Here is a 25,546-nt window from a genome sequence, read left to right on the forward strand (position 1 = left end):
AGGGAATGTCTCTGAGCCTTTGACGGAATACAGTTGAGGATAGGTAAGCAGGTAGTATATGGCACATCCAGTATAACATTTCCCCAAATCTTTGGATTCCTTGTTCCACATGTCTGGGAAGCTTGGGTACCTCAACATCACAAACCGGGTCCAAGTTTCCATCAATCAACCAGGTAAGCTATTAGAACCACCACTAGCTGCACAAGCTAAAACATACAATTAATACCATAACAAAAAATTTGGCTCAGTGTAGCGTTCTACTCCAACCTCCTGTGGCCTAACACCCTTAGAAGCCACTGCCGCTGTGTTCTCCAGGTTTCTGCCTTCCTATTAACAAAGTATGTAAGTTATTTCTTCTGCCTGTGTATCAGTTTTGGTGTGTAAATAGTTCTTCCTTCATCACAGTCTGCTCCTATCCCCCAGAAGCACGCGGAGGTCTGACCCTTGTTAAAAGTATGGTGGCGGGCAGCCCGGGTGGCTCAGCGGCTGGGCGTCTGCCTTCCGCCCAGGGCGTGATCTTGGGGTCCTGGGGTTGAGTTCCACATTGGGCTCCCTGCATGGAGCCTGCTTCTCCCTCTGCCTGTGTCTCTCATGAGTAAATAAATAAAATCTTAACCAAAAAAAAAAAAAAAAAAGAGTATGGTGGTAACAGAGGGTGATTGTGCTGGGTTTTGAAGAGAATGTGAATTCCCTCTCAAGGCACTGCCCCCCCCCCCGGGGGTGGGGTGGCGATTGTCACAAGTCTTCAAGCAGAGGAAGCCCACCTCCTCAGACACTGGAGGGCAGCGTGCTTCCACCACAGAGAGGCCCAGGGTGACTTAATGGTTCACGATCACCAGTTTCATCTGGGTGCAACCCATCCTGACTTTCGAAGTCCTATTATTGAATCATCAGTGCCTGAACTTTTTCACGAGAAACCTGGCACATCTGTGAATTCAAGTTGTAATTCAGTGACTCAAAAAAAAAATCAAAATTTCGTGTTTGATCTTCAGAAAGACCTCTGTTGCTGTTGTTTTATCTGCAGTATATAGGAGCCTCTTTTAGAATTGTCACAGAAGCTCTCCGGTTCTCATGCCACCACGTTGGTCTGTGCTTGTTTCTCTTTGTAGGTACTCAAAGGAACTCAAAAGAATCCATCTCATCTCAGGCTGCAGTCCTTAGAGTCGCCTTACAGCCGTTGACAGTCAAATGTGGCTGCCACTCGGCCCCCGCAAGGCACATGCTTCATTTGGTCCTTGATCACAATCAGCCACAAGCAATTGATTAATTGGCAATGGCCTGTGTGCCACGAATCGCCTGCGCCTCATCGCCCTTTGGCAAGGAGGTCAGCACTGAGCTCAAGCCAAAGGCCCAATGCAAGCAAACTCCAAACCCCATCTTTCCAAGGCTACCTCTTAGACTTACAGGTAAAGCTTAAGAGAAATAAAAAGGTTTACACCACATGATTATAGGCCCTAACAGGATGAATGGGGGAAGACGGCCCTAGAGAACATACAAACAGGGGTTCTAAGGAGCTGCCCTAGTAAGGAACCCCAGGGCTGGTGGGGGGGGTGTGTGGAGCTCCCCAAGAGGAGCCGCCCAACCCCTCCCAGACCCTCCTGGGGAGTCGGCTCCCTGGGGCTCAGCGAAGGGCAGCCCAGCAGCACCTGCGGAGCCCCGCCCTGGGGAACCTCCATGAACCTGGCCTCTGGGGAGCCTGGGGGAGTGGGGATGCTCCCGCCGCAGGAGCAGCAGCGTTAGGGGTGAGGAGGGAAACCTGGGCCCGGGCTCGCCGCGGTGCACCTGCCCACACCTGCCCGCACCTGCCCACACCTGCCTGCACGCCGGCCGGCCGCCTAACAGCAAGCAAGCAGCAGGCGCAGCCGGGCTTCCCGGAGCGGCTCTCCGGCGCCCTCTCCCGGCACAGCTGCGGCGCCGCGGGCGAGGGGAGACTTACTCGAGCGGGCCCAGCTGCATTTGCTCGGCGCAGTCAAGAAGGGCGGGCAGCCCGGGGCGGGGGGGCCGCGGCCGTGGGGAGGTCCGCGGGGGCAGCGCGGGCGGGTCTGACTGCACGCGAGCGCGCGCTCCGATGGTGCCGCTGAGGCCGCCGCAGGCGCGCCAGGCCGGGGGCGGAGGGAAGGAAGCCGGAGAAGGCCCGCCCCCATCCCCCATCCCCCACCCCCCCATCCCCATCCCCCATGCCCCTCCCTCCCCGGGGCCGCCGCCGCCGCCGCAGCCGCACAAAAGCCGTCCGAGGTCTGCTCCCCGCCGGGGCGCCGGGGGCGGCGCCTAGGAGCGGCGCGCCGTGATTGGCCGCCGCAGGCCCCGCCCCCGGCCGACGCGTCGGAGGGGGCGGGGCCAGCCGCCTGCTCGGCTGCGGGGCTGCGGGCGCCCATTGACCCGGCAGCCGCCTCGCCGCGGCTGCTTCCTCCTGCGCGGCGGGCGGAGGGCGGAGGGCGGGAGCCGGGGACGCGGCGCTTCCTTCCGCGGCGGCCGCCGCCATCTCCGCGCGTGCGGGGCGGGAAGCGGGCTTGGCTTGGCTTGGCTTGGCTTGGCTTGGCTCGGCTCGGCTCCGGGGGCGCTGCTCCGCCGCTCGCCGCCGCCGCCCCCTGCGCCCTCCCCGCGCAGCCGGTCCCGGCGGAAGAGCAGGGGCGCCGGGGGGCGGGCGCGGGGTGCAGTCCCTCCGGAGCCGCAGGTCCCCGCGCCCCGGCGCAGCCCGGCGCAGCCCGGCGCACCCCGGCCGGGCCTGGGCGGGCCGTCCCGGCGCTAAGTTGCGCGTCCCGGCCGCTCCCGCTCCCGCCGCTCCCGCTCCCGCCGCGCGCCGGGGACCCTCCCGCCCTCCGCCCGAAAACTTTTCCTGCCGCCCCGGTCCGGGCGGCGGCGCCAGGAAGTGCGGGCGGCGGCCTCCGCGCTCCCCGGGCCAAGTTTGCGGGGCCCCCCGGGGCTGCAGGCCGGTCCCGCCCAGCCAGGGCCGCCCGGCCGAGCGCGCGGGGAGCCGCACCCGCACCCGCACCGGCACCGGTACCGGCACCCGCAGCCGCAGCCGCACCCGCAGCCGCCCGGGGCGCAGGACGGTGCCCGGGCCCCGCGTCCATCGAGGAAACCATGAAGTTGAGCCGCCAGTTCACCGTGTTCGGCAGCGCGATCTTCTGCGTGGTGATCTTCTCGCTCTACCTGATGCTGGACCGGGGTCACCTGGACTACCCCAAGGGCCCGCGCCGCGAGGGCTCCTTCCCGCAGGTGAGCCCCGGGCCCCGCCGCCGGGCGTGGGCTGCCCCGGCCGCCCCCGCCGCGCCCCCGCGCCCCCGCGCCCCGGCCCGGAGAGCTCCACCTGGGGCGCGGAGGGGGGGCCCGAGCCGCCGCCTCCCGCGCTCCGCTGCGCCCGGACGACGGGGGCCGCCCCCCGGGGGAGCCCTCTCCTCCTCGTCCTCCTCCCCTCTCCCCCTCCCTCCCCCTCCTCCCCGTCCTCCTCCCTCCACGGTCTCCTCCCCCTCCTCCTCCTCCCCCCGCACCCCCTCCTCCTCTCTCCCCGTCCTCCTCCCCCCGTCCTGCTCTTCCTCCCCCTCCTCCAACCCTCCTCCTCCTCCTCCTCCAAACTCCCTGCCTCCTCTTCCTCCTCCCCCTCCTCCTCCTCCAACCCCCGTCTCCCTCCCTGTCCCCCTCCTCCAGCCCCCTTCCTTCCTCCTCCTCCCCCTCTCCCTCCTCCTCCTCCTCTCCCTCTTCCCTCCTCCCGCCCCCCTCCTCCCCTCTTCGTCCCCCCTCCTCCTCCAGCCCCCCCTCCTCCTCCGCCCCCCTCCACCTCCTCCTACCCAGGGGCGGTGGCCCCGGTGCCCGCGCTCGCCCCGGGGCCCGTGGGGTGGCGGCGCGCACCTGCCGGACCCCCCACCCCCACCCCCACCCCGGGGGCGGCCGCGGAAACGGGGTCCCGCACACCCCCGTCGGCTCCGCGGCGCCTCTCTCTCCACGGTCTGGAGGAGGAAGCAAAGTTTATTCCCCGCGGCAGAGCCCGGGCTGGGGCTGGGGCTGGGGCCGCTGCCCGGGGCTGCTGTGCGGCCGCCGGGAGCCCGCTGCCGGGGCGCTGCCATACCCCGGCCCGAAGCTGCGGGGCGCTCGGCCTGCGCCCTGGGGCGCGCGCTCCCTGCTCGCGGAACCACCCGCCCGAGGTCTCTCCTGTACACGAAGTTGCTCAAGCAGGCACCGGTTCTGTCTGCAAGGATGCGCTGTCAGGGCCTTGACCCATCATGACCTGTGCTCTCCAGAAATCCTCGTAAAACTGGGTGCCGTGTGATCACCCTCTGGGGTGAATGGACCTGCAGGACTCCAAACCGGCTCCGTCTCACCACTTGATCCAGACATACTGCACAAGTTGCCTGGGTCTTTCTTTCTTTCTTTTTTTTTTTTTTTTTTGGTGGCAATGTAAGCGACCAGAGAGCCTCCTTGCCATTTGCTGTCGTGATGTGCGAGGGCACAAGGTTGCAGTTTAACGCAAACTAAACTCCTAAACTGTGTCAGAGTTCTGAAAGTGAAAAATGACCTCATGGTGGACGCCCGTGGCCCCTCCGGAGCCCTCAAAGTACCTCGCAGGTGGAAAGTATTACAGATGTTGTTGTAAACATGTCTCAACATTGTTAAAAGCTTTTTCTTCTCTATTAGTATGATACAGAAGCTACAGTGAGGTAAGCACCATGGGATGTTTTTAAGGCTTCACTTTATGGAGTTTGCCCAGTGCTTGTTACTGAGAGGGAATGGAAGTTAAAAATGGGGTAACCGCCCTCGGAAGCCATACCCAAAGGAATGCTAAGCCCTGCTAATTCATAGGTTGTATAATTCGGTGGCTCAACTTGCTATGATCCTCTGCCCCCCGCACCTCATCACATTTTCAGAATTTTCTTCATTACAAGAAAAAAAAGCTGATATATTTTACTTAAGCCGTTAGCTTATTTTAAATAATGTCCTTTGGCTCTTGTGTGATGATCACTTGGAAATGATTTATGCAAACATCTGGGGCTGGGGTTCTCTGGCAACCTTGACATTTTACTGTTACTAAAGACGTGAGTGACTCATTCAGTTACTGGGAAATCGTAGGCAAAGTTAATTCCAGTATTTTAATATTCAGCCTTGGTCCTCCTCGAGGGGCTTAAGTTCTACATAGAGCAGAATGCAGTTGATGGAAAGTGACAGTGGCTGCTGGAAGAGCAGGCTCTGGTCTGTATTCTGGTTTGTGGGCGAGGGGAGAGGATTTGGAAGGTGGAGCTTTTTTATGCTTAATTAAGGTGGTCACTGTCAGGTTTTTCAGGGCTGCGTTTTCGGTTCAGGAAGAAAGCACTTTTTTTGCTGATAGAGTTTTGGAGAGACACTGAATCCCCAAACAGATGGGACAGAGTAAACACTCTGTAAGCCTAACTCCTATGCCGGACAGCAACCTATGTGTCGTACAGGACAAACTCTATCCCCACCATCCGGTAGTTGGGGAAACCGAGGCACAGATTATATATATATATTTAACTTGCCCAAAGTGTCCCACTACTAAGAGCTGAGAGTTGAACAGGTGGCCTTTGGAGTCTAGGCTTTCAGCCACTATGCTATACTAATAATTCCTTGCCTACTTTTTAGGTCCCAGTTGGCCTGCAGAAAAGATCTGATGTAGAAGATAGAGCATGTTGCTCTGTGATTCCTCAGCATATGACTTTAAAAAAAAAAATTTTTTTTTTAAGGAAGTTAAATTATGAAGCTCTAACAAATGTGCTCCTTTTTCTGAAACGTTTAACATTTGAGATTTATACCCCTCCCAGAACATCTTGTTGCTCTCTTTAGAGCTAAACATTGTAATGAAAACCATTATGCAGCACAGCATCCAGCCTTTTGAGTTGATTTTTATTTTCTCACTACTTCTAAATCCCGTGTAAACCTTAATTTGATGAGAACACCACACATTACAAAACTAGCTTGCAATAATGTATTACATTTCTTTGGTGAATTTGAAGCAAGCCAGTCCATCACTATATATTATTATTTTTGGTGTCTAGTAGAATGATTTATCTAGAAAGGGATTGATTTCTGCAGAATTTCAGTTTAGGAGTTAGGATTTTAGTTTCATTCAGTCAATGTGGAACCTTCAGTGATGTATATGGTCTATTTAGTAAGCAAGATATATATATATATATATATATATATATATATATATTTTAAAGCAAGTTATGTTTTAAAACCATCCTAGTTTGAGAGCAATCTATTTGCTGTTATTCTGGGTTTCATTCTTTTCCTTTCCTCCTCCAGTTCTGTGTTTTTCACCGCTTGGCCAGACTCTGGGGTGGCAGTAGGCCCAACTCTGGGTTCTCTGGTTTCTCCCACCCCGGAGGAACAGCCTACCTCTGACATAGTCTTTGGAAAGCTTTACCCTTTGTTCCAGGGAGGAATTCTGGTGAGGCTTGGAGGCAACAGGTGGGCTTGTCTGTGTTAGCTTCTGTGTATACTTGAGGGTTAATAATCTCAGCTAGAAAAATTAATAAAAATTACACTGCAGTTGAGAGGCTGACCAGGGCCTAATTCCCTGAAGATGCTTTGAGGTGATATAAGAATTCAAGTAGATGAAAAGAAAGACATTAAGGTCCTGAAATTCTTCATCACTTCTTACAAGCAGATTTCACAAGTTGCTTACTCTGTATGTTGTAATAGATGTCTGATGTCTTATGATTGGATCTGGAGAATGACAGTATATTGGGTTTTATATAACAAGTGATCAATTTGTAAATATTTAGCATAGACTATGACCATAGGGATTATTATTAACTCTTGGAAGTGGCTTCAGAGATTGGAACTTTGATAGAAAATGTGAAAGTCTAGTTCAGGCTTCATCTTAGCCCGGATAACAATTATCAAGCAAGATAGTGAGAATAGTCTTGAAGATGTTTGATTAAAAGACTTTGGAATGTGGAGACATTTGGAATTTTTTTTTTTTTTCCCAGAGGCAGGGAGGGGCAGAGAGAATTAGAGAATCTTAAGCAGGCTCCATATCCGGTGCAGAGCCTGACACTGGGTTTGATCTTAAAACCCCAAGATCCAGATCCTGATCTGCGTCAAAATCAAGAGACCGATGCTTAGTGCACTGTGCCACCCAGGCCTTTTGGATTTTAACTTTTATTGTGAATAAACACATATAAAAATATTCTTAAATACTTCACATCTCTATTACTTTTTTTTTTTTTAAAGATTTTATTTATTTATTTTAGAGAAAAAGAGAAAACATACAGGTGGGGGAGGGGCAGAAGAAGAGGGAGAAGCAGACTCCCCACTGAGTAGGGAGCCGGACCCTGGGATCATGACCTGAGCTGAAGGCAGCTGTTACCGGGTGCCCCATTTCTACTACTTTTTAAAGAATCCATAGTCGATGTTTAATAAAAGTTGCCTTTAATCTTTCTGTTGTTTTTTCTTGCTTTCGGCAATCTGAGAATCTTAAGATACATAGAAAAATATGATCTCTCTCGCTTCTCCATCTTCTAGTACATTCTCTAAACTACAGCACTTGTTGCTGGGGTTGGTGTAGGTGTGTATCAGGGAGTTTGTTTCATTTTGGACGGTATGATGTTTGAGATCTGTGACTCTTGGGAAGTGATGAAACTTCGACAGTGGTGGCAAGCAGACACTGAGGAGGAATGCAGGACCGTGGAAGCTTCTGGAAGGGCTGGTTTCCACTACCCCCCTCTTTATCCCTGAGTCCCTGACCAGCATATTTCACTAAGACCCAAGCTCATTTCCTAGTCACCAACTGCAGCAAGAATGCATCTAGTCTGAAGGCTTAAGTTTATTATTTTTTTAATTGGATTGAATTTGTTGTTCCCAGATCAGCACGGCTCTCAGGGCTTAAACAAATACTTCTGTTTGGGAGATGTTGTAGTCCTATTTATCTGAAGGGCCTTTTCTCTCTGACTCATTAATTAGCATTAAGGGATATCTAGGCCGTGGGCAAATTGACTAAAATTACCACTTTTTTATTGTTACTTTGAGTTAGCTTTTGTTTTTTGTGATAGCTGTTAAAACTTTGGCTTTTTTTTTTTTTTTTTGACAGACTGGAATAGGTTTGTTCTTTATTTATTTATTTGTGTGTGTGTGTGTTTTAGATTTATTTATTCATGAGAGACCCAGAGAGAGAGGCAGAGACACAGGTAGAGGGAGAAGCAGGCTCCCTGCGGGGAGCTGACCCCAACCTAGGTCCCCAAGAGCATATCCTGATCCAAAGGCGGATGCTTAAGACTGGAATAAGTTTTGAGATTTTTTCCTAGTAGTAGTAGTTCATTAGCAGCTGCTCATCCCCTGCTTGAGTTTTCATGCTTTGAACCCAGTGGTCTCAGTTTGACCTTGTCGTTCCGTCTCTTCCAGAGAGAACGTTAGGGAACATGAGAACATTCAACAGCTTGGGGATAGGATCTCTGGTTGTTGGATTGTAAAGGCCTTACCTGAGCTTTTGGCCCCTTGTGTCTTAGCGGCCAAGCTCCCAGGAGCGTCAGCTTTTACAGGACACGTGGCAGTGAAGATAGGAGGAAGAAGTCCCAAAAAGTGGATTTTGCTTCTCTTTTGTGGCTGTGATTAGCAGGTTGGTGAGGAGAGCAGGGAGACCGCTTTGACTACCATGGGTTTCTGTTTCAGTTGTAAATTTCAAGCCAAGCTACTAATTTTAAGGTTAAAACCATGTCCGGGTTCAAATTTGAGGGTTGATTGTACAGAAGGGAGGTCAGACCTAGCTCTTGAGTATTGCTAAATTTGCCTTTTGATAGGCAGTAAGTCATTTGATTCAAAAGACCCGAGTCTCGAGGTTGTAACTTACTGTTGTGAGGTAGTGTATTTAACGTGATGTTATTTGTGCTTTTATGCAGACAAGCTCATGGTTGGTATCTAGGGAATGTTTTGTGTCGATTTGTAAATCTAACATACTGTTTTCTAAATAAAAGATCCGCTCTGAGGCACTTGAGCTTAAAACTTTCATACCGTACCTTTGGCTGCTTCACAACCTATAGCTAGTGATATTTGGGGCTGGGTAATTCTTTGGTGTGCGGGGGTGTCCCGAGCATTGTAGAATGGTTAGCAGCATCCTGGTGTCTGCTCGGTGTAAACCAGAAACACCTTGCTTCTTCTCCCAGGTTGTAGCAACCACAAATGTCTACAGACATTGCTAAGTCTCCTCTGGGGGAGAAAATGAACTCTGTTGAAGATCACTTGGCTGCAGTCTAGCCAAAGGCTTATTCTTTATATCCCCTGGCACTTTTGTTCCCATTTTGCATTTTAGGGAGGACCGATTGGAAGGCTTAGTTCTAATATTCGAAAGGGTAACTAGCTTTTTTTTTTTTTTTTTTTGATGATTGCAATATATCCTTCCTCTGGATGCCTAAAAATGCACTTACATTTTTAGGATTCTGAATTGCAGTATGTTACAGAAAATACAAGGGTAAGTATTATATTCATGCACAAGTTAAAAAGTGGAGGACTATTATAATGAGATTTCCTTTTTAAAAGTTGAATATACTTATTCCGAGAAAAACACTACAGCCAGGTGATAGGAAAGAGATCATCTTTTACTTTTTGCCAGTTGAATTAGAGGTTGAAAGTGGTCCAGGTTTATTCCCTTGATCTTTTAGCATAGGAAGAAACGATACGCTGATCAGTAATTAGGTAGCAGAGAAGTCCTACACAAACATAATTTGAGATGTCTGAAGTGCTCTTAGGTAAGGTATTTACTTTCTTCAGCGTATAGGTTTTATTTCTGTTCATTCTGATGATTTCTCTTCACTACATTTTGCATTCCTTCTTGAGAAAAAGCAGGAACAGAAACCGGAAAATAAAGCGGACGGAGATTTCCCTCATGTTCAATTCATTGTGTTGTAAATAGCCTTTTATTAAAGAAAGGACAATGGAAGTGGGGTAGGGCAAGAATGGAGTTCTTGGCAAATGGTCTCCTTCCTTTCCTTTTGTCCCGAGGTCTTGAACTCTGCCTAAGTTGGCTAACACATCTGGCCCACCACCTGTTTCTGTAGGGCCGCGAGCTAAGAATGGCTCTGAGGTTTGCAAATGGTCAAATATTTCATGATGTAGCCACACTCGTTTCAATTCACATCATCTTTGGCTGCTTCTGTACTAGAAGAGTAGTTGCCACAGAAACTCTCTGGCCCGCAAAACCTAAAATATTTACGATTTGGCCCTTTACTGAAAAAGTTTGCCAATCCCAGATTTAAACTGTGTTTCTCTATTATTGATGTTAGAGGCAAATCGTGTGGTTAGATCCGTTGAAGCAGAGGTGTGTACTGAAAACAAAATTCTTGTCACCTGCTTATTAGATAAGCATTAGCGAAACTTTGTGTTTTGAGAGTGTGGTTTAAAACTGGTGTTCTATACATGTTTCCTAGATTTCCAGGTATCCTTGGGGAACTTCTGTGCTGGGGCATGGACATGCTTGACATGTTTGATTTGTTTCCCTTCTACCACCTGCAAGTTTCTCACAACAGGACTTGCTCTGGGATGGAGGGTTCTGGGGCAGGAACGGTGCAAAGTCGATCCATAGTCTCAAGATCAAAAACCATGACTTTATTGTCTTTAGGATTGGCTGTAATTCACAAGTGGGCTGACTGCTGAGCCTCCTCAGAAGCTTGGGTTGCTTAGATTGTGGAAGGAGAGCCCGGGTCTAGGCATCTTCTTCTTTTTTAAATTTATTTATACATCAGAGACAGAGAGAGAGGCAGAGACACAAGCAGAGAGAGAAGCAGGCTCCACGCAGGGAGCCCGATGCGGGACTCGATTCCGGGACCGCAGGATCACTACCTGGGCCAAGGGCAGGTGCTCAACCGCTGAGCCACCCAGGCGTCCCTAGGCATCTTCTTCATAAACTGTAGATCTGGGATGGAACTTGGCCGTCCTCTCTGGGATCCTGAAGTCTACTCAGCTTGGAGGCAGAGAACTACCAGGATGTCTGCAGGGGCACTGGACTGCTGCTCTTCAGAGAGTCCTTAATTCCTGCTAATTCTGATCCTTCTTCATGCTTCTTGAAGATCATATGTGGCTTTCTTCAGTCCTTTGGGCACAGGCTACCACCCCATTTGTGTCCTCAGAGATTTTACGATCATCGTCGAGTGGCAGTACACGTAATCTGAACAAACAGGAGTGTAATGAGCCTCACTGACTGCTGTTGCAATTGTTAAGTATTTTTTTCCCCACTTTTAAATGCATGCATTTTGCATTTTTCACATGTGTGTGGATTTCTCACTGGCTTCCTTGGCAAGTAGTCGGTCACCTGTGGGCGTCGAGAGGAATGAAATACTTTAAGGAGGGAGCAGGCCCTGGATATAACCCAGTCGCACCAGTGAACCTCCTTGTCCTCCATCAGGACGTTTACATTCCTATCAGTGCATGTTTCCTTCCAGGACTGATGGGGTTTTGTGATGGAAAGGCCTCTTCCTTTAGGGTGGGGCTCTGTTTTGGGGCTGCAGATAGATTGCAGTAATTCACCCCTGTGCCTTCATACCGCCAGTGTGGGAGAATGTGGGATTTGTGGGTTCTGGCCTTTGGGGTAACATTTTTACTTGTGGAACATTGGAAGATGGAAGCCAGAGGATAGCAATTATTCTCCAAGTTATTTTCTCCCTGAAAAAGTGCTGGATTTGCGTTTTGAGAGTCTATGGAGGTAGTCATTCTCTTAACAGTCCCCAGCATCCCTAGAAAAGTCATAACATGAAAAAGTCAGATGTAGAATTTTAGTGTCGGGCGGATCCTCCCAGATCGGGTAATGTAGTCTTTTCAGGTGAGGACAGTGAAGCCAGTAGCCAGTAGCCCTGGCTTCCCTAAGCAGTCGTAGCACACTTGGGGTGTGCATCCTGGCCTGTAATCCAGTGCTTTCTCCTGTACTCTACTTGACCCTATAAATATATATATATATATTTTAAGATTTTATTTATTTAGTCATGAGAGACACAGGGAGAGGGGCAGAGACACAGGCAGAAGGAGAAGCAGGCTCCATGCAGGGCACCAGACACGGGACTCCATCCGAGGTCTTCAGGATCACACCCTGGGCTAAAGATGGCGCTAAACCACTGAGACTCCCGGGCTGCCCAACTCGGCCTGTATTTGACAATTCCTTTGTGTTAGGTGCTGTGGAGATGATAATACATGTACTAGGTGAGGTCTCCTGCTTTGCAAGAGCATCTTAGGTGATGTGATGCAACTGCCATTTGTGAGGTGGTTAGAGACAGCTGAGTGTTATTTACTCATTAGAAGAGTTAATGTTAAAAAGAATAGTGCCTGGCATGTAGTAGGTGTTCAGAAAGTGCTGGTTCTTGCCAATGAACAGATTCATGGAGTCGCCATCGTGAATCGGGCAGTGTTGTAGGTTCTGGGGATGTAGGAGCTAAGCATAAAATAAAAAGTCCATGACCTTAATTCTTATTCTTGGTATAAGGGAGGAGGCCTTCCAGGAAGTTCTGCACTACGTTCTGGTAACAGCCTGGCTCCTGTTGACAAAGGACCTGGGACTGGCGCTCGGCTTTGCTGATCGGGTAGGACTTTGGAGAGAGAAAGAACATTCCCAGTGTGGAGTACAGAGCTTAGGCTTTGGGTCAGGAAGGAGCCTGGCACCATGAGAAGAGGTGAGGAAATGGGTTTGATTTGGGATCTTTGGTGCTTGTGAAGAGCAGTTGGGGTGACCTGGTAGGTATTTGGGGATCAGATTGTGAATCGCCCTGGGAGCCGGGCTCAGGAGTTACGGGAGTCAGATGGTAGGGAACCGTTCAAAGGGAGTATGTTAGGGAGCTGCCTGAGAAAAGCCGTGTTGGAGAACTAATTTCATAGAAAATTTTAGACCTGGAAGGGAGCTAAGAGTATTCAATCTAGATTATTCTGGTCGCAGTGTGTAGGAAGACTCAGAAGCAGGAAGGCAGCTGAGAATCTGTTTGAGGTAATACAGACATAAGGCACTAAATCCCTGTACTAGCATCGAAATGGCTAGAATCAGGGGGAAGAGGAACATGCGCAGGCATGTTGTAAAAAGGGCTTTCTCCCAGATTTTTATAAAGGGTAATGATGGGTGTGGCTTACATGAAACCGTCTTTCTCCCCTTTTCCCTTTGGGGCATTTGGAGGATTAGCTAATACTCTGCAGAAAGGGATGGTTGGGCAGGTCGCCTGGTTGGGGAAGCCGACGCCAGGTTTGCGGTGAGGAGGTGGGTGTTGCTAGAGCGGCCTGTGGGCACCAGGCACCGGGTGGGTGGGCAGGGGGGACGGGGCAGCCTGTGGGCCTCGGCCTGGTCGGAGGGCACGAGCCCCTGCGGGGCTTTGCGTCGGGAGAGGCCCGCTCTGGGAGCCCAAAGCTGTGCTGCCCGTGGCCGGATTATTGTGTAGCAGAGGCTCCTAAAAGGAGGCAGCTCGTGTTCAGATGGTCAGAATCCAGCTCCTGGATCAGCACACCTAAGAAAGGAGGAGGCTCCCGGGGCAGGGTTTCAAAGAAACATTTCAACAGGAAACAAGAAAAGATCCTTCTCATTTTTGGCCCAAATTATGGAGCTAAATGATTTTTTTTTCTAGGTTATAAGAAGAGAAAATAGACACACAGTAGTGTATGTGTGTGTGTATAAGAGAGAGAGATGGATTTATTAAAGATCAAAAGGCAGCACTTGAAATAGGGTCTTCAGAAATAGGGTCTTCATAGCTCAAGGTTGTTTTGAAGATCAGATGGATTACTGCGCGCCCCCAAACTGCCTCTCGTTGATAGTAAAGAAGAGCCCTTCCTTATTGATTAGTGGCTGACCACGCCCTCCCCCCAAACTGTCTAGGGCCCAAGGCCAACTTTCTTTGAAAGTTCGTGAGGCCGGATGACAGCAACACTTGAGATAAAGGGTATTTCTTATAACTTTTAGGGAAAAGATCTAACCAATAAGAAGAAAACACTTTAGGGGCCCCCTGGGTGGCCCACTGGGTTAGGTGTCTGCCTTCAGCCCAGGGCCTGATCCTGGAGACCCAGGATTGAGTCCCATGTCGGGCTCCCCACATGGAGCCTGCTTCTCCCTCTGCCTGGGTCTCTGCCTCTCTCTCTCTTTCTGTGTCTCTCATGAATAAATAAATAAAATCATAAGAAAAAAAAAGACTTAAGAACCCGAGAAATTTGTATCCTCAGCTCATCTTTATAGCTGGTTGTATGATGCTTAGAAATTTTTCATTCTATTTTTACATATCCTATTGTGCCTTACAGTTAGGTGTAAATGTTGCGTTTACAACATTGTGACGTTTACCATGCCCCTACTTGCGCTTGCGGATTGAACAGTCCAGATGGACTTTATCATAATGTCTGTAGGAAAGGATTTGTAAAAACTTTAGAATCTTTGCTGCTTGAAAAAAAAAAGTTAGGAAATTCAGAATTTATGATAATTCAGATGGAGCTTGCCTAGGTACTTAACCTTTCTCCTGTCTGTAAGTAAGAGAATGGGCTTATTCAGGAAATGATTAGCATAAATAAGATTGGAGGCAGGCTGATTATCTGACTATTTATCTCCAAAAAAGGTAAGACAGGTTAGTGACCTAGACGGGCAGTCATTGACCAGATGACATGTGACAGCATGAGCCTGGTTCCCTGGGAATTGTGGCCTTTCGAAAGCCCATCCCATGAACATTGATGCGTGTTCTTGGATGGGATACACCGTTGACATTATTTCAGAGTGCTATGTTTAGGAATAGAAGTACGTTGAAAATATGTCATAGTGTGGTTTTCAAAAAAATAATTTGCAAAAGTAATAGAAAGGAACGTTCCACGGAACAGTTTGGGAAGTGCTGAATGAAAGAATTTTATTAGTCAACACCTAATTTGCTTAGCTCCACTTAAGTGCAATTATTAAATGTATTTGAAAGTTACAAAGCTGGATTGTATGAAAGTATTTTGTGAAAGTATTTTGTAAACACGTTGTGCTTACAGCCCTTGTTGCAACAATCATTTTTAAAAAGATTCGGGTTTTGCAGCATCTCCCTTCATACAGTAGCTTGTTGCCTCAACTGCTGCCCCAGCGGGAGGTGGTCTCTGTGGCTGCATCGGGCTGCTGGGAGTGGGGGCCCTGCAGTTCCAACCGCAGCTTACATCTGGGACCTCGCAGGTAGAGGTGGTGCTGCGTCCGGGAGCCTGGATGAAGCACAGCCGCTCAAGTCCTGGCCACGTTTTGGGAGGTGGTGAGAGGATGGGCTTCGTCAAGATGCGGGAAACTAGTGCAGCCTGTTGCTGCTCTGAGTCAGGACGGGGAGGCGCAGGGAGTCAAGGCACAGGGAGTCGTTGCTGCAGAGTGCTTACCCCGGGGCTGCAGAGTGCTTACCCCGGGGCTGCAGAGTGCTTACCCCGGGGCTGCAGAGTGCTTACCCCGGGGTGGGGGGCCCAGGCCTGAGGGTCTCCTGCAGGAGCGGGGCACGGTGAGCTCGCAGTCCCAGCTGGGCCCCTCACGCTCACTTGGCCTGCTTGTTGTGTACGTGCAGCTGAGTGGCCTCTGCTAAAATCCCAGCTAGCGGGCGTGAGGTTGATGAATAACGATTGGCCCAGGCAAGGCCCATTGCTCCTGTGTTTTGGCAAGGTGCTTTGTAATTAAGTGCTTTTTGTGCTCATATGGTGAGTACATTTATTTCTTTGAATGGACAAGTGGAAGCATAAAGACAATAATACCTTGGAAGAGATTCAGGCATGATAAGCTTCAGGTCTGGAAAGTAGCATTAAAAGGTCATTTGTCACTGTGGTTTGTGGCTTGTTACCAGTAGGTAGAGTTACATACACGACGATGGCCACAGCCTCAGTTCACACTCTCTCAGGCCTCAGACCTACACATCTTAGGGGTGAGGTGGTCACTTGAGGGGTTTCTCCTCATTTTATGAAACCAATAAATGCCTTCCTGTTAAGTGCCTGAGATCTATGTATAAATAGTGGGGTTTTTCCGTGGAGTGACAGCGGCTGGCTGCCCGGGGACGGTGACATCCCTGCTGGAAATACGGGCTCTCTTTCACCAAATCACTGTTTTTATATTTAGCTTTAATGCAGCAGTTCTGAACCGGGGAGGTGTGAGGATTGCCTGGTGGGCCTTGTACAATTAAAGGCGGATGCATGCGCTCTCCCTAGGTAATCCCCCCATTCGTAGTCACTGTTTGGCACTCATCTTTGCACTGCCCACTCACACATATATTCTCCTGACTTTTAGACCTCTGCGTCTACCCGACACCACCACTGAGCTGATAGTTCCAGAACAGAACCTTTGCCCCTCACCTTGCTCCTTTCCCAGGACTCACTCACTCCCTGTTTCCCTAAAATGCCACTTTTGTTCTTCCCAATTGCCTCAAGAAAAAAAGCAAACCACAACCAAAAGGCTATTTTTCTTCTTTGCCTGGGCCTCCCCTTCCCGGTTCATCTGTCTTGTCACATCCTTTTGCTTTCTTCCACCCCCACCGCCTTGGTCCAGGCACCTCAGCATTTACTCTGTTTGCCCCTCCGTAGCTCCAGAGTAGCCTTGAAACCCTTTTTATTCATTGATCCTAAAACTGTCCAAGATAAAGATGTTGATGTTTTTTTTTTTTTTTCCCGGAAAAATATTTTTAACTATAAAGTCTTTTCCTCCCTCCTTTGTTCAAAGATAAGTGTACAGCCTTGTGAGAACAAAACATGCTGCTGGGAAACAGGTCGTAAAGTCACACGGTCTCCCCTTTGATTGCTCCATTGCAGGGGCTCTCAGCTGCGGAGGCTTGCAGCTCGCCACCTCTTCTGATGGGGATCTGGACACACTTCCTGTGATGGGAACAGCCAGTGTAAGCTTTATTTATACGGCGTCGGCTCTTTGCTGGGCGTGTTAGTTTCCTGTTGTTGCTATAATGAAGCACAACAAACCTAATGGCTTAACACAAGAAAAATGTCTATCTTCCAGTTCTGGGGCGCAAGAGTTTGAAATGGGTCTTCTTGGGCTAAAATCAAGACGTTGGCATGGCAGCCTCTCTTCTGGGGGCTTTCGGGGGAGAATCTGTTATCTTCTCTTTTCCAGCTTCTAGAGGCTGCCTGCATCCCTTGGTTCAAGGCCGCCTCTAGCATGGCCTCCCTCTGACCTCCTCTTCCTTCTTTGTATCTCGTCTGACTCCCATCTCCCTTTTTTCCCTTATAAGGACCCATGTGATTACATTGGGCCTGTCCGAATATTCTAGGACAGTCTCCCCATGTCAGAAGCCTTAAGTTAATCGCATCAGCGATGGCCACATAAGTAACTAGAGTCACAGGTTTTAGGGATTAGATCCTGGACGTCGTTGGGGTGGCCTTAATTCTGCCGACTCTACCAGGCACTATTTAAACTGATTTGGATGTGCTAGCTAATGTATAATACTCATAGCCACCCTATGTGGCTATGTGGGTGAGGTATTATTCATTATCCCCATTTTATAGAGGAGGAAACTGAGGCACAAGAAAGTTATGTAAGTTGCTCAAGGTTTCATTGGGGTAGTGGAGCCATAATTCGTATTTGGCTTGGCTTCATTTTTTTTTTTCTCATTTTCCAGCTTTATTGAGATATAATTGACACAGAACATGATATTAAGTTTAAAGTGCACTTGTATTGATTCGATACAGTTACATATTACAGAATGGTTACTACCATAGTGTTCACTAACACCACCATCGTGTTACTAGTGTGTTTTATTTTATTTTTAAAAATTTTTAAAAATATTTATTTATTCATGAGAGACAGAGAGAGAGAGGCAGAGACCTAGGGCAGAAGGAGAAGCAGGCTCTATGCAAGGAGCCCAGTGTGGGACTCCATCCTGGATCCTGGGATCACGCCCTGAGCCAAAGGCAGACGCTCAACCGCTGAGCCACCTGGGCATTCCTAGTGTGTTTTATTTTAGTTTGAAGAACCATTTTCTGCATTCCTAGTGAGGGAGGTGCTGTGGTGATGAATTCCCTTAGCTTTTGTTTGAGGAAATCTGTATCTCTTCATTTTTTATTTTTTATTTATTTTTTATTTTTTATTTTTAATAAATTAATTTTTATTGGTGTTCAATTTACCAACATACAGAATAACACCCAGTGCTCATCCCGTCAAGTGTCCCCCTCAGTGCCCGTCACCCATTCACCCCCACCCCCCGCCCTCCTCCCCTTCCACCACCCCTAGTTCATTTCCCAGAGTTAGAAGTCTTTATGTTCTGTCTCTCTTTCTGATATTTCCCACACATTTCTTCTCCCTTCCCTTATATTCCCCTTCACTATTATTCATATTCCCCAAATGAATGAGAACATACACTGTTTGTCCTTCTCCAATTGACTTACTTCACTCAGCATAATACCCTCCAGTTCCATCCACGTTCTCTTCATTTTTTAAAGGACAGCTTTGTCAGGTATTTTTTTTTGATGGACATTTCTCTTCTCTCAGCACTTTGAATATATTATCCCACCCACTCCTGCCCTCTCAGGTTTCTGTTGAGAAATCTGCAGATAGTCTAGCGGGGGTTCCCTTGTACATAACAAGCTTTTATCCCTCTTATAATTTTAAGATTCTCTTTGACTTCTGACACTTTCACTATAATGTGTCTGGGAGGGGATCTCTTAAGTTGGTTTGGTGTGGTGACCTCTTAGCTCCATGAACTTGAATGTCCATATCTCTTCAGATTGGCTAAGTTCTCAGCCATTATTTTTTTAAATGAGCTTTCTGCCTCCTTTTCTCCTTGAAATTTTTTTATTCTTTTTTTTTCTCCTTGAATTTTAATAATTTGCAGATTGGACCTTTTGTTGGTATCTCACAGATGATGTATGCTTTCTTCACTCTTTTTAAATTTTTTTCCCTCCTCTGATTGGATAATTTCAGTTGCTCTGTCTTGGAGCTCACTTATTCTTTTTTCTGCCTGGTTAAGTCTTATGTTAAAACTCTGTGTTGACTTCAGTCATTGTTTTCTTCAACTCCAAAATGTGTTTGGTTCTTATTTATGTTTTCCATCTCTGTCAAGCTTCTCATTTTATTCTTATATTGTTTTCATTAAATTGTTTATTGGTATTCTCTTTTAACGCCGAATATCTTTAGAACGTTATTTTGAATTATTTGTTGGGCAATAGCTAGGTTCCATTGTAGGGGGGCTAGTCACTGGGGGTTTACTATATTCTTTTGGTAGAGTCATGTTTTCCTGATTCTTTGTGATCCCTGTAACTTATGCTTTTGAAGAAGTAGTCACCTCTTTCAGACTTTAGGGGACAACTTTGTTAAGGGAAGCCTTTCACCTGTGTGGGAGAAGCAGAGTTGGAGCATGGTGGTGATCCCAGTATGTTTCCAGGTCTGGCACCTGTGACCAGTGGAGGAGCATGTGGCAGCGTCCCTTTTGAGAGCCGCATAATGTCTCTTTGGCCCAGGTTGCTGGGGTCCACAGCATTGACAACTGTGTGGTCTCTGCCAGGGTGTCGGCAAGCCCTGCAAGAGCTGTTTGTAGTTCTCATTGGTACCTCCAGGCCCAGGGGCTGGGGCAGGCAACAGGTGGCCAAAGCTGGTTGTGTGCACATACTCTGGCTGTAGAGCCTGTGGAGTGGCAGGGGCTATTTGCACACCTGCGTGTAGTCACGGGACCCAAGGCAGGCAGCAAGGGCGCTGGCAGTTGCTGGGCCCTGGTTGTTTTTATTTTATTTTATTTATTTTTTTTTATTTATGATAGTCACAGAGAGAGAGAGAGAGAGAGAAAGAGAGAGAGAGAGAGAGAGGTGGAAACACAGGCAGAGGGAGAAGCAGGCTCCATGCACTGGGAGCCCGACGTGGGATTCGATCCCGGGTCTCCAGGATCGCGCCCTGGGCCAAAGGCAGGCGCCAAACCGCTGCGCCACCCAGGGATCCCTGGGCCCTGGTTGTTAATGTGAACTACCATGACTGCTTGTCTCACGTGGGCCCATAGCACTGGAGGCTGGTGATGGAAATCAGGCTTGGGATATGTAGGTGCACAGCTGGAGTATCTGATGCCAGGTGAGCATGATGGTGCACATTTCTAGTGACCAAAGACAGGCTTCATCCATATTTATAGGCAACTGTGGAGGCCCCGGCCATAGGCTTGTTCTCTCATTGTGGCAGAGACTCTTCCTGAATATGTACAGACAGTAGAGGCTAGTGACAAGTGTCAGGTTGGCAGCATGCGGGTGCCTTGGTGGAGGGCTAGCTCCATGGCACCTGGGCTGGAGTCTTACACTTGTGCAGCCACAGAGGCCTGGGCTGGCTGCTGGCGTGGTTCCTAGGTCCCAGAGGGGTTTTGTGAGCAGAGAGTAGGAGGGGCACAGGTGGGGAGCATCAGCAAATGCCAATACATGGGAGGGTGAAAACTGGTTAAATCTGCAGGGTTTGCATGACAGCTGTGCTGCCCAGGGGTTCCTTCGGTGGTGGAAGCTGCAGGTCATTGAACCATTCTTGTTCATGCTCTGTGGCTACTGTTGGTGGCCCCTGCTTTTCTTCCTTGTTCCTAGATGTCTCTATGGGTCTATCTCCCCCCCACTCTTTTTTTAAGATTTTATTTATTTATTTACTTGACAGAGAGAGAGAGAGAGAGAGAGAGAGAGAGAGAGTGAGTGCAAGAGCGCAAGCACACAAGCAGGGGGAGCAGCAGTCCGAGGCAGAGGGAGAAGCAGCTCCTTGTGGAGCAGGGACCCTAATGTGGGGCTCGATCCCATGACCCTGTGATGTGATGACCTGAGCCAAAGGCAGATGCTTAACTGGCTGAGCTGCCCAGGCACCCCTCCGTGTGTCTCTTCATGCAGGTTTCCCGACAGCTGGGGAACCTGGTTTGCCCTGTTCTTCTTTCCTAGCAAGGGGAACTCTTTCTAGCTGGGGCATTCCCTCCTGGCATCAAGCAGTGCTTGCCCCGGGGGATCAGTTGATGAAAGCAAAATGAAGCAGTTTTGTTTTGTTTTGTTTTGTTATTTTTTTTTTCTGTGTGGTTATTTATTTATTTATTTATTTATTCGTTCCACTGTGTTTCTGAAGCAGACTCCAGAGCTATCCCACAGCTGTTTGTGTTCATGGATAGCTGTTTTATTGTTGATCTTTGTGGGAGGCTGGAGGCTGGGGTCTCCTGTGCTGCCATTTTGATGACATTCCCCTTGGCTTGGCTTTCGAGGCTGTTCTCACTCGCAGTTGCTGTGCCCTGGAAAGTTGTACCATTCAAAGTGATTTTAGAGAGCCCTGCTTTTATTGTAGCAGCTGCAGCAGAAGTAATGTCTTCAGTGCCTGCTCGTGGCAGGCCCAGTGCTAGGTTCTTTTACAACCGCTCCCAGCCTAGGTGTGAGCCCTGCCTTTGGCCCGGAGAGCAAACTGAAGTCCAGAAGACTTACTTCCTGAAGGTCACAGTGCTGGTAAACGGCAAAGCGAGGATTAGAACCACCCACCTAGTCTGACCCGGAGGTCTTGTGCTTAACCCTTCAACTATCCTGTCTTTATCTTATCTGGTAAAAGGAGTCATTTTTGCAGTCATTGAAAATAAAAGTGAGGTGAAGTATCGTATCCTAGAGCATGAAATGGAGGAATCTGGTACAAGGTCATTAGGAGACTTCATATCCAGGGAAACAGATTATCAAAGAGCACAGGTTTGTGATTTATGCCGCCCTGTAGGGTGGTTTCGGGGTGATTTGCCAAGTGGCTTATTGGCTATGTATCTTAGATAATTCCCTGACGTGCACGAAGTTGGAGACGTAGGTCCCAAACCTGGCTCATAACCAGAATCACTTGTGGAGCGTAAACATTGTAGTTTCTTGGGCCCTTCCCAAGATTTGTAATTTTTTTTTAAGATTTATTTTTTTGAGAGAGCACAGGTGAGTGTGTGTGGGGAAAGGGCAGAGGGAGAGGGAGAGAGTCTTTTTTTTTTTTTTTAAGATTTTATTTATTCATGAGAGACACAGAGAGGCAGAGACACAGGCAGAGGGAGAAGCAGGCTCCCCAAGGGGATCCCGATGCAGGACTCAATCTCAGGACCCTGGGGTCATGCCCTGGGCCGCAAGCAGCCGTTCGTTCCACTGCTGAGCCCCCCAGGCACCCCAGAGGGAGAGAATCTTCTAGCCGACTCCCCGCTGAGCGAAGAGCTCTGTGGGAGCTTGATCTTAGGACCCATGAGGTCGTGACTGGAGCCGAAACCAAGACTCTGACACGGGACCTACTGAGCCACCCGGGCACCCCTGGGATTTGTGATTTTGAGCAGCCTTTCAGATGCTTCTGATGCTTATTATTAGAGCCTTTTACTCAATCACATTAATTACATGGTGGGCACATTTTATGACTGAATCTAGGTCCAGAAAGCTCTTGACGTGATAGAGTGATGTACTGAGTCTAACAAAATCTGACAAGAAGGAGGAAGAGAAAGCATGAGTGACAGGTGGTGTGGAGCTAGAGTTTTAGACGTACGTACACATACCTAGTGCAGTGAAATTTTGTTTCTTTCGAATGCTGCCATTGGTGGTTGTATTATAAATATGTAATAATATTTCCTTTTTAGTTCTCTTAACTAAAAACCTGGTTGGGTTGAAGATTTTTTTTTAAAAGATTTATTTATTTATTTATTTATTTATTTATTTATTTATTTATTTATTTATGATAGAGATAGGCAGAGAGAGACACAGAAGGAGGGAGAAGCAGACTCCATGCTGGGACCCTGATGTGGGACTCGATCCCGGGACTCCAGGATCATGCCCTGGGCCAAAGGCAGGCTCTAAACCGCTGAGCCACCCAGGGGTCCCCGACTGAAGATCTTTTATCACTACTATGGGGGGAAGAATTTCAGCATCAACCTTGGGTTCTCTTACCAGACTCTCTGCATCCCCCACATCAGTTGAAGTTAGAGCTGAGCGACTCATGATTACTGATCGTTGTAGTGCATGTTGAAGCTTTGGGTTGGACTGTACAGAGTCCATAATCTTTGCCTGCCCTGGAAGAGGAGCCACATCCTACCCTACTCCCAGGCTCACAATTTTGTCCCTTGGTGGTCAAACACAGCTCAATTTCCATATTCTTTCCCTCTCAGTCAGTGAAGATCACCCTATTATTTATGTCTTTCCTTCTCATTCTTACCAACTTTCTGGGTCACAGTGAAGATTTTTTGAATTTTCTTTCTTAAAAAATTGTTAGTGTTTTATTTTAATTCATATTATTTTTGGTGTAGGCTGTGTGCCAAAAGATGGCATTTTATACTTCCTTGTCTTAGAAAAAAAAAATTATATATGATCCCTCCTCTTCCCCGGCACCCAGTAAATATTTGCAGTTCTTCTGTGCACCAGGCATTGTGCTGGGCGTCAGGGGGGTACAGTGATGAATCACGCAGTTGTGCTGCTGGTTGTCAAGACCGAGATTCATTTAGTGATGAAGATGGGGAAACCATACTTAAAATAGGTGAAAAATGGGGATCCCTGGGTGGCGCAGCGGTTTGGCGCCTGCCTTTGGCCCAGGGCGCGATCCTGGAGACCCGGGATCGAATCCCACGTTGGGCTCCCGGTGCATGGAGCCTGCTTCTCCCTCTGCCTGTGTCTCTGCCTCTCTCTCTCTCTCTCTCTCTCTCTGTATGACTATCGTAAATAAATAAATAATAATAATAAAAAAATAGGTGAAAAATGTAATAAGGGCAAAAAAAATAAGCGGACATAGAGAATAACATGAGAAGGCCTATTTTCAGTAGAATGGCTGGGGAAGGCTTGTGGAGGGGACATTCCAGGTGAGATTTGGGGCACTGTATAAAGGGAGAGTGTGTGCAAAGGTCTTGAGATGGGTTGAGGAGGATCTGGCCACCCCCTGGGATGAGACGGGGTGAAGGTCTGTTGGGGGAGGGATAGGTAGGTGCAGGTCTTCACGGATCGTTGGGTAAGTGCAGCGAGGCAGCTGTGCGGCCACGGGTGATGGATGCCAGCTGCTGCGGAGGAGGCTGGGCAGCTGCTGGAGGCCCGGGCGGCGTGGTTGCAGTCCAGACGGACAGGTGCAGAATGACTCAGCACGTGTTTTAAGGGTAGTAAGGAAAGAGCTTGTGGATATGTGGCTGTGTGAGTGAGCAGGGTGAGGAAGGAGGAAGAATCAGGCCATCAGTTCAGGGGTGACCAACCAGGTGGAGATTAAAGCTGTGTAAGATGTGAGGATCGTAGAGGGCTTTTTGGGGGCAAGGGGTCTTTTGGACCTAAGTGCGAAACCCATGTCGAGTGGCATGGTCATTGGGATTATATGGGTCTGTGTTTCAGAGAAGAGGCCTTGGCTGGAGATGGAAATGTGGATGAGACATCAGTACAGAAAAATGGGGGTTTAAGCCATGGGGAAGAGGAGATAATATGAGATAGTGTAGGGAAGACAGAGGGGCTCCAGAGTTAACCTCGAGGCCCTCCATCCTTCAGGTCCCGGGGAGAGGAGGCTGAAAACCAGGAGCATGCTGGCTGGGGCAGGTGAGAAAACGTCACCTGGAGGAGCAAGTGCTCTCGTGTGCTTCGCCTTGAGGTGCTGAGCAAGGCAAGGACAGCCTTTGCTCTATCACGCCGAACCACGCGCAAGGAAGCCTTTGGGGACTTAGCAGGGGCAGTTTCCATGCAGTGGTGGGCAGATGCTGATCAAAAGGGCCCATGGGGCAGCGGGGGTTCCCGAGAAAGGGGAGCGATGAGAGCACACTGTTCCTAATCTCTGCGTGTCTCTGGAGGCCTTGGCCCTGAGAGGGATCGCAGGGGGATTGCGGGGGCCAAGGGATCAGGTGTTTTGGGGAGGATATAGTGGTGAGTTCAACCGTGGGAAACCGGTGAATCTTACCATTTTTGATTTATGGGAATAGCACATTTCGTGTAGTTGGCCCTAATGCTGGGCGTTACCCAGTTGAGAATGAGTTAGTTTTAGAGGGAGTTTGGTGAAGGCCTGTTGAGAGGCCTAACCAATGGCCTTTGAGGCCTTTGAGTGATGTTGAGAGCTTTGGGCTTGGAGCTCACCAGGCAAGTGTGGCTGTTAAGGGAAGGAGGAGCCCCCCCCCCCTTTCCCGTAGCTGGAAGGAAGGGGCCACTGTGCAGATCAGTGAGCTGAGTGGCCGCAGCAAGGAGCTTTCGGAGTCAGCGTCGGGTGTGCGTGGATTGATTCCGTTCACAGGACTGCGTGGGTGCCCGTCCTGGTTTTGCCTCGTGCTAGGCTCCCATCTTTTCTCAAAAGTCATTTGGGTCCGTGATGTCTTCTCAGCTTTTTTCCTTCATCAAAAGCAACGTAAATCGTAAACTGGATTGCAGGCCTCCTTCTCCAGTCCTGACTGGGCCATCGGGGCCTTCCCTTCGAGCTGATTAGCAAATCAAAGGATAATAATGGCTTTCTCCCAAGTGATCATCTTTCCCTCCAGAAGATTGTCTTTCTCTGTATTACCCTGAGTGTTCTTTGGTTGGTGTAATTGAGACACTACCTGCGATTTCTGTCACTTCAGGGCAGCCTACAAACGCATCCTCAGAAGGTCGTGCCACGCAGGCCCGTGTGCAGTTTGCTTGTGGGTTGTGCGTATTTCAGGAATTTCAGCTGTTTGGGGGGAGATTTTATTCCACTACATAATATAACTTGAAAACGTGATTTTCATTAGCCCGTTCTGCTGACATATCC

The 25,546-nt window shown here is 49.0% G+C and overlaps 1 protein-coding gene and 1 long non-coding RNA gene across 2 annotated transcripts in view; one reads left to right on the forward strand and one right to left on the reverse strand.

Annotated features, from left to right (window-relative positions):
- Positions 1 to 2,117, reverse strand: part of LOC129503269 (uncharacterized) — a 61,956-nt gene extending 59,839 nt beyond the window's left edge. The window contains exon 1 of the long non-coding RNA XR_008663147.1: positions 1,937 to 2,117. This is a non-coding gene — a long non-coding RNA (uncharacterized LOC129503269). The remainder of the gene's footprint in view (positions 1 to 1,936) is intronic.
- A 248-nt stretch (positions 2,118 to 2,365) lies between these two features.
- Positions 2,366 to 25,546, forward strand: part of MAN2A1 (mannosidase alpha class 2A member 1) — a 163,067-nt gene continuing 139,886 nt past the window's right edge. Inside the window, exon 1 of the mRNA XM_055315266.1 lies at positions 2,366 to 3,219. Within this exon, the coding sequence (XP_055171241.1) occupies positions 3,085 to 3,219 (135 nt within the window). The 5' untranslated portion in view covers positions 2,366 to 3,084. The remainder of the gene's footprint in view (positions 3,220 to 25,546) is intronic.

Source organism: Nyctereutes procyonoides, unplaced genomic scaffold (assembly GCF_905146905.1).
Source record: "Nyctereutes procyonoides isolate TBG_1078 unplaced genomic scaffold, NYPRO_anot_genome, whole genome shotgun sequence".
NCBI lineage: Eukaryota > Metazoa > Chordata > Mammalia > Carnivora > Canidae > Nyctereutes > Nyctereutes procyonoides.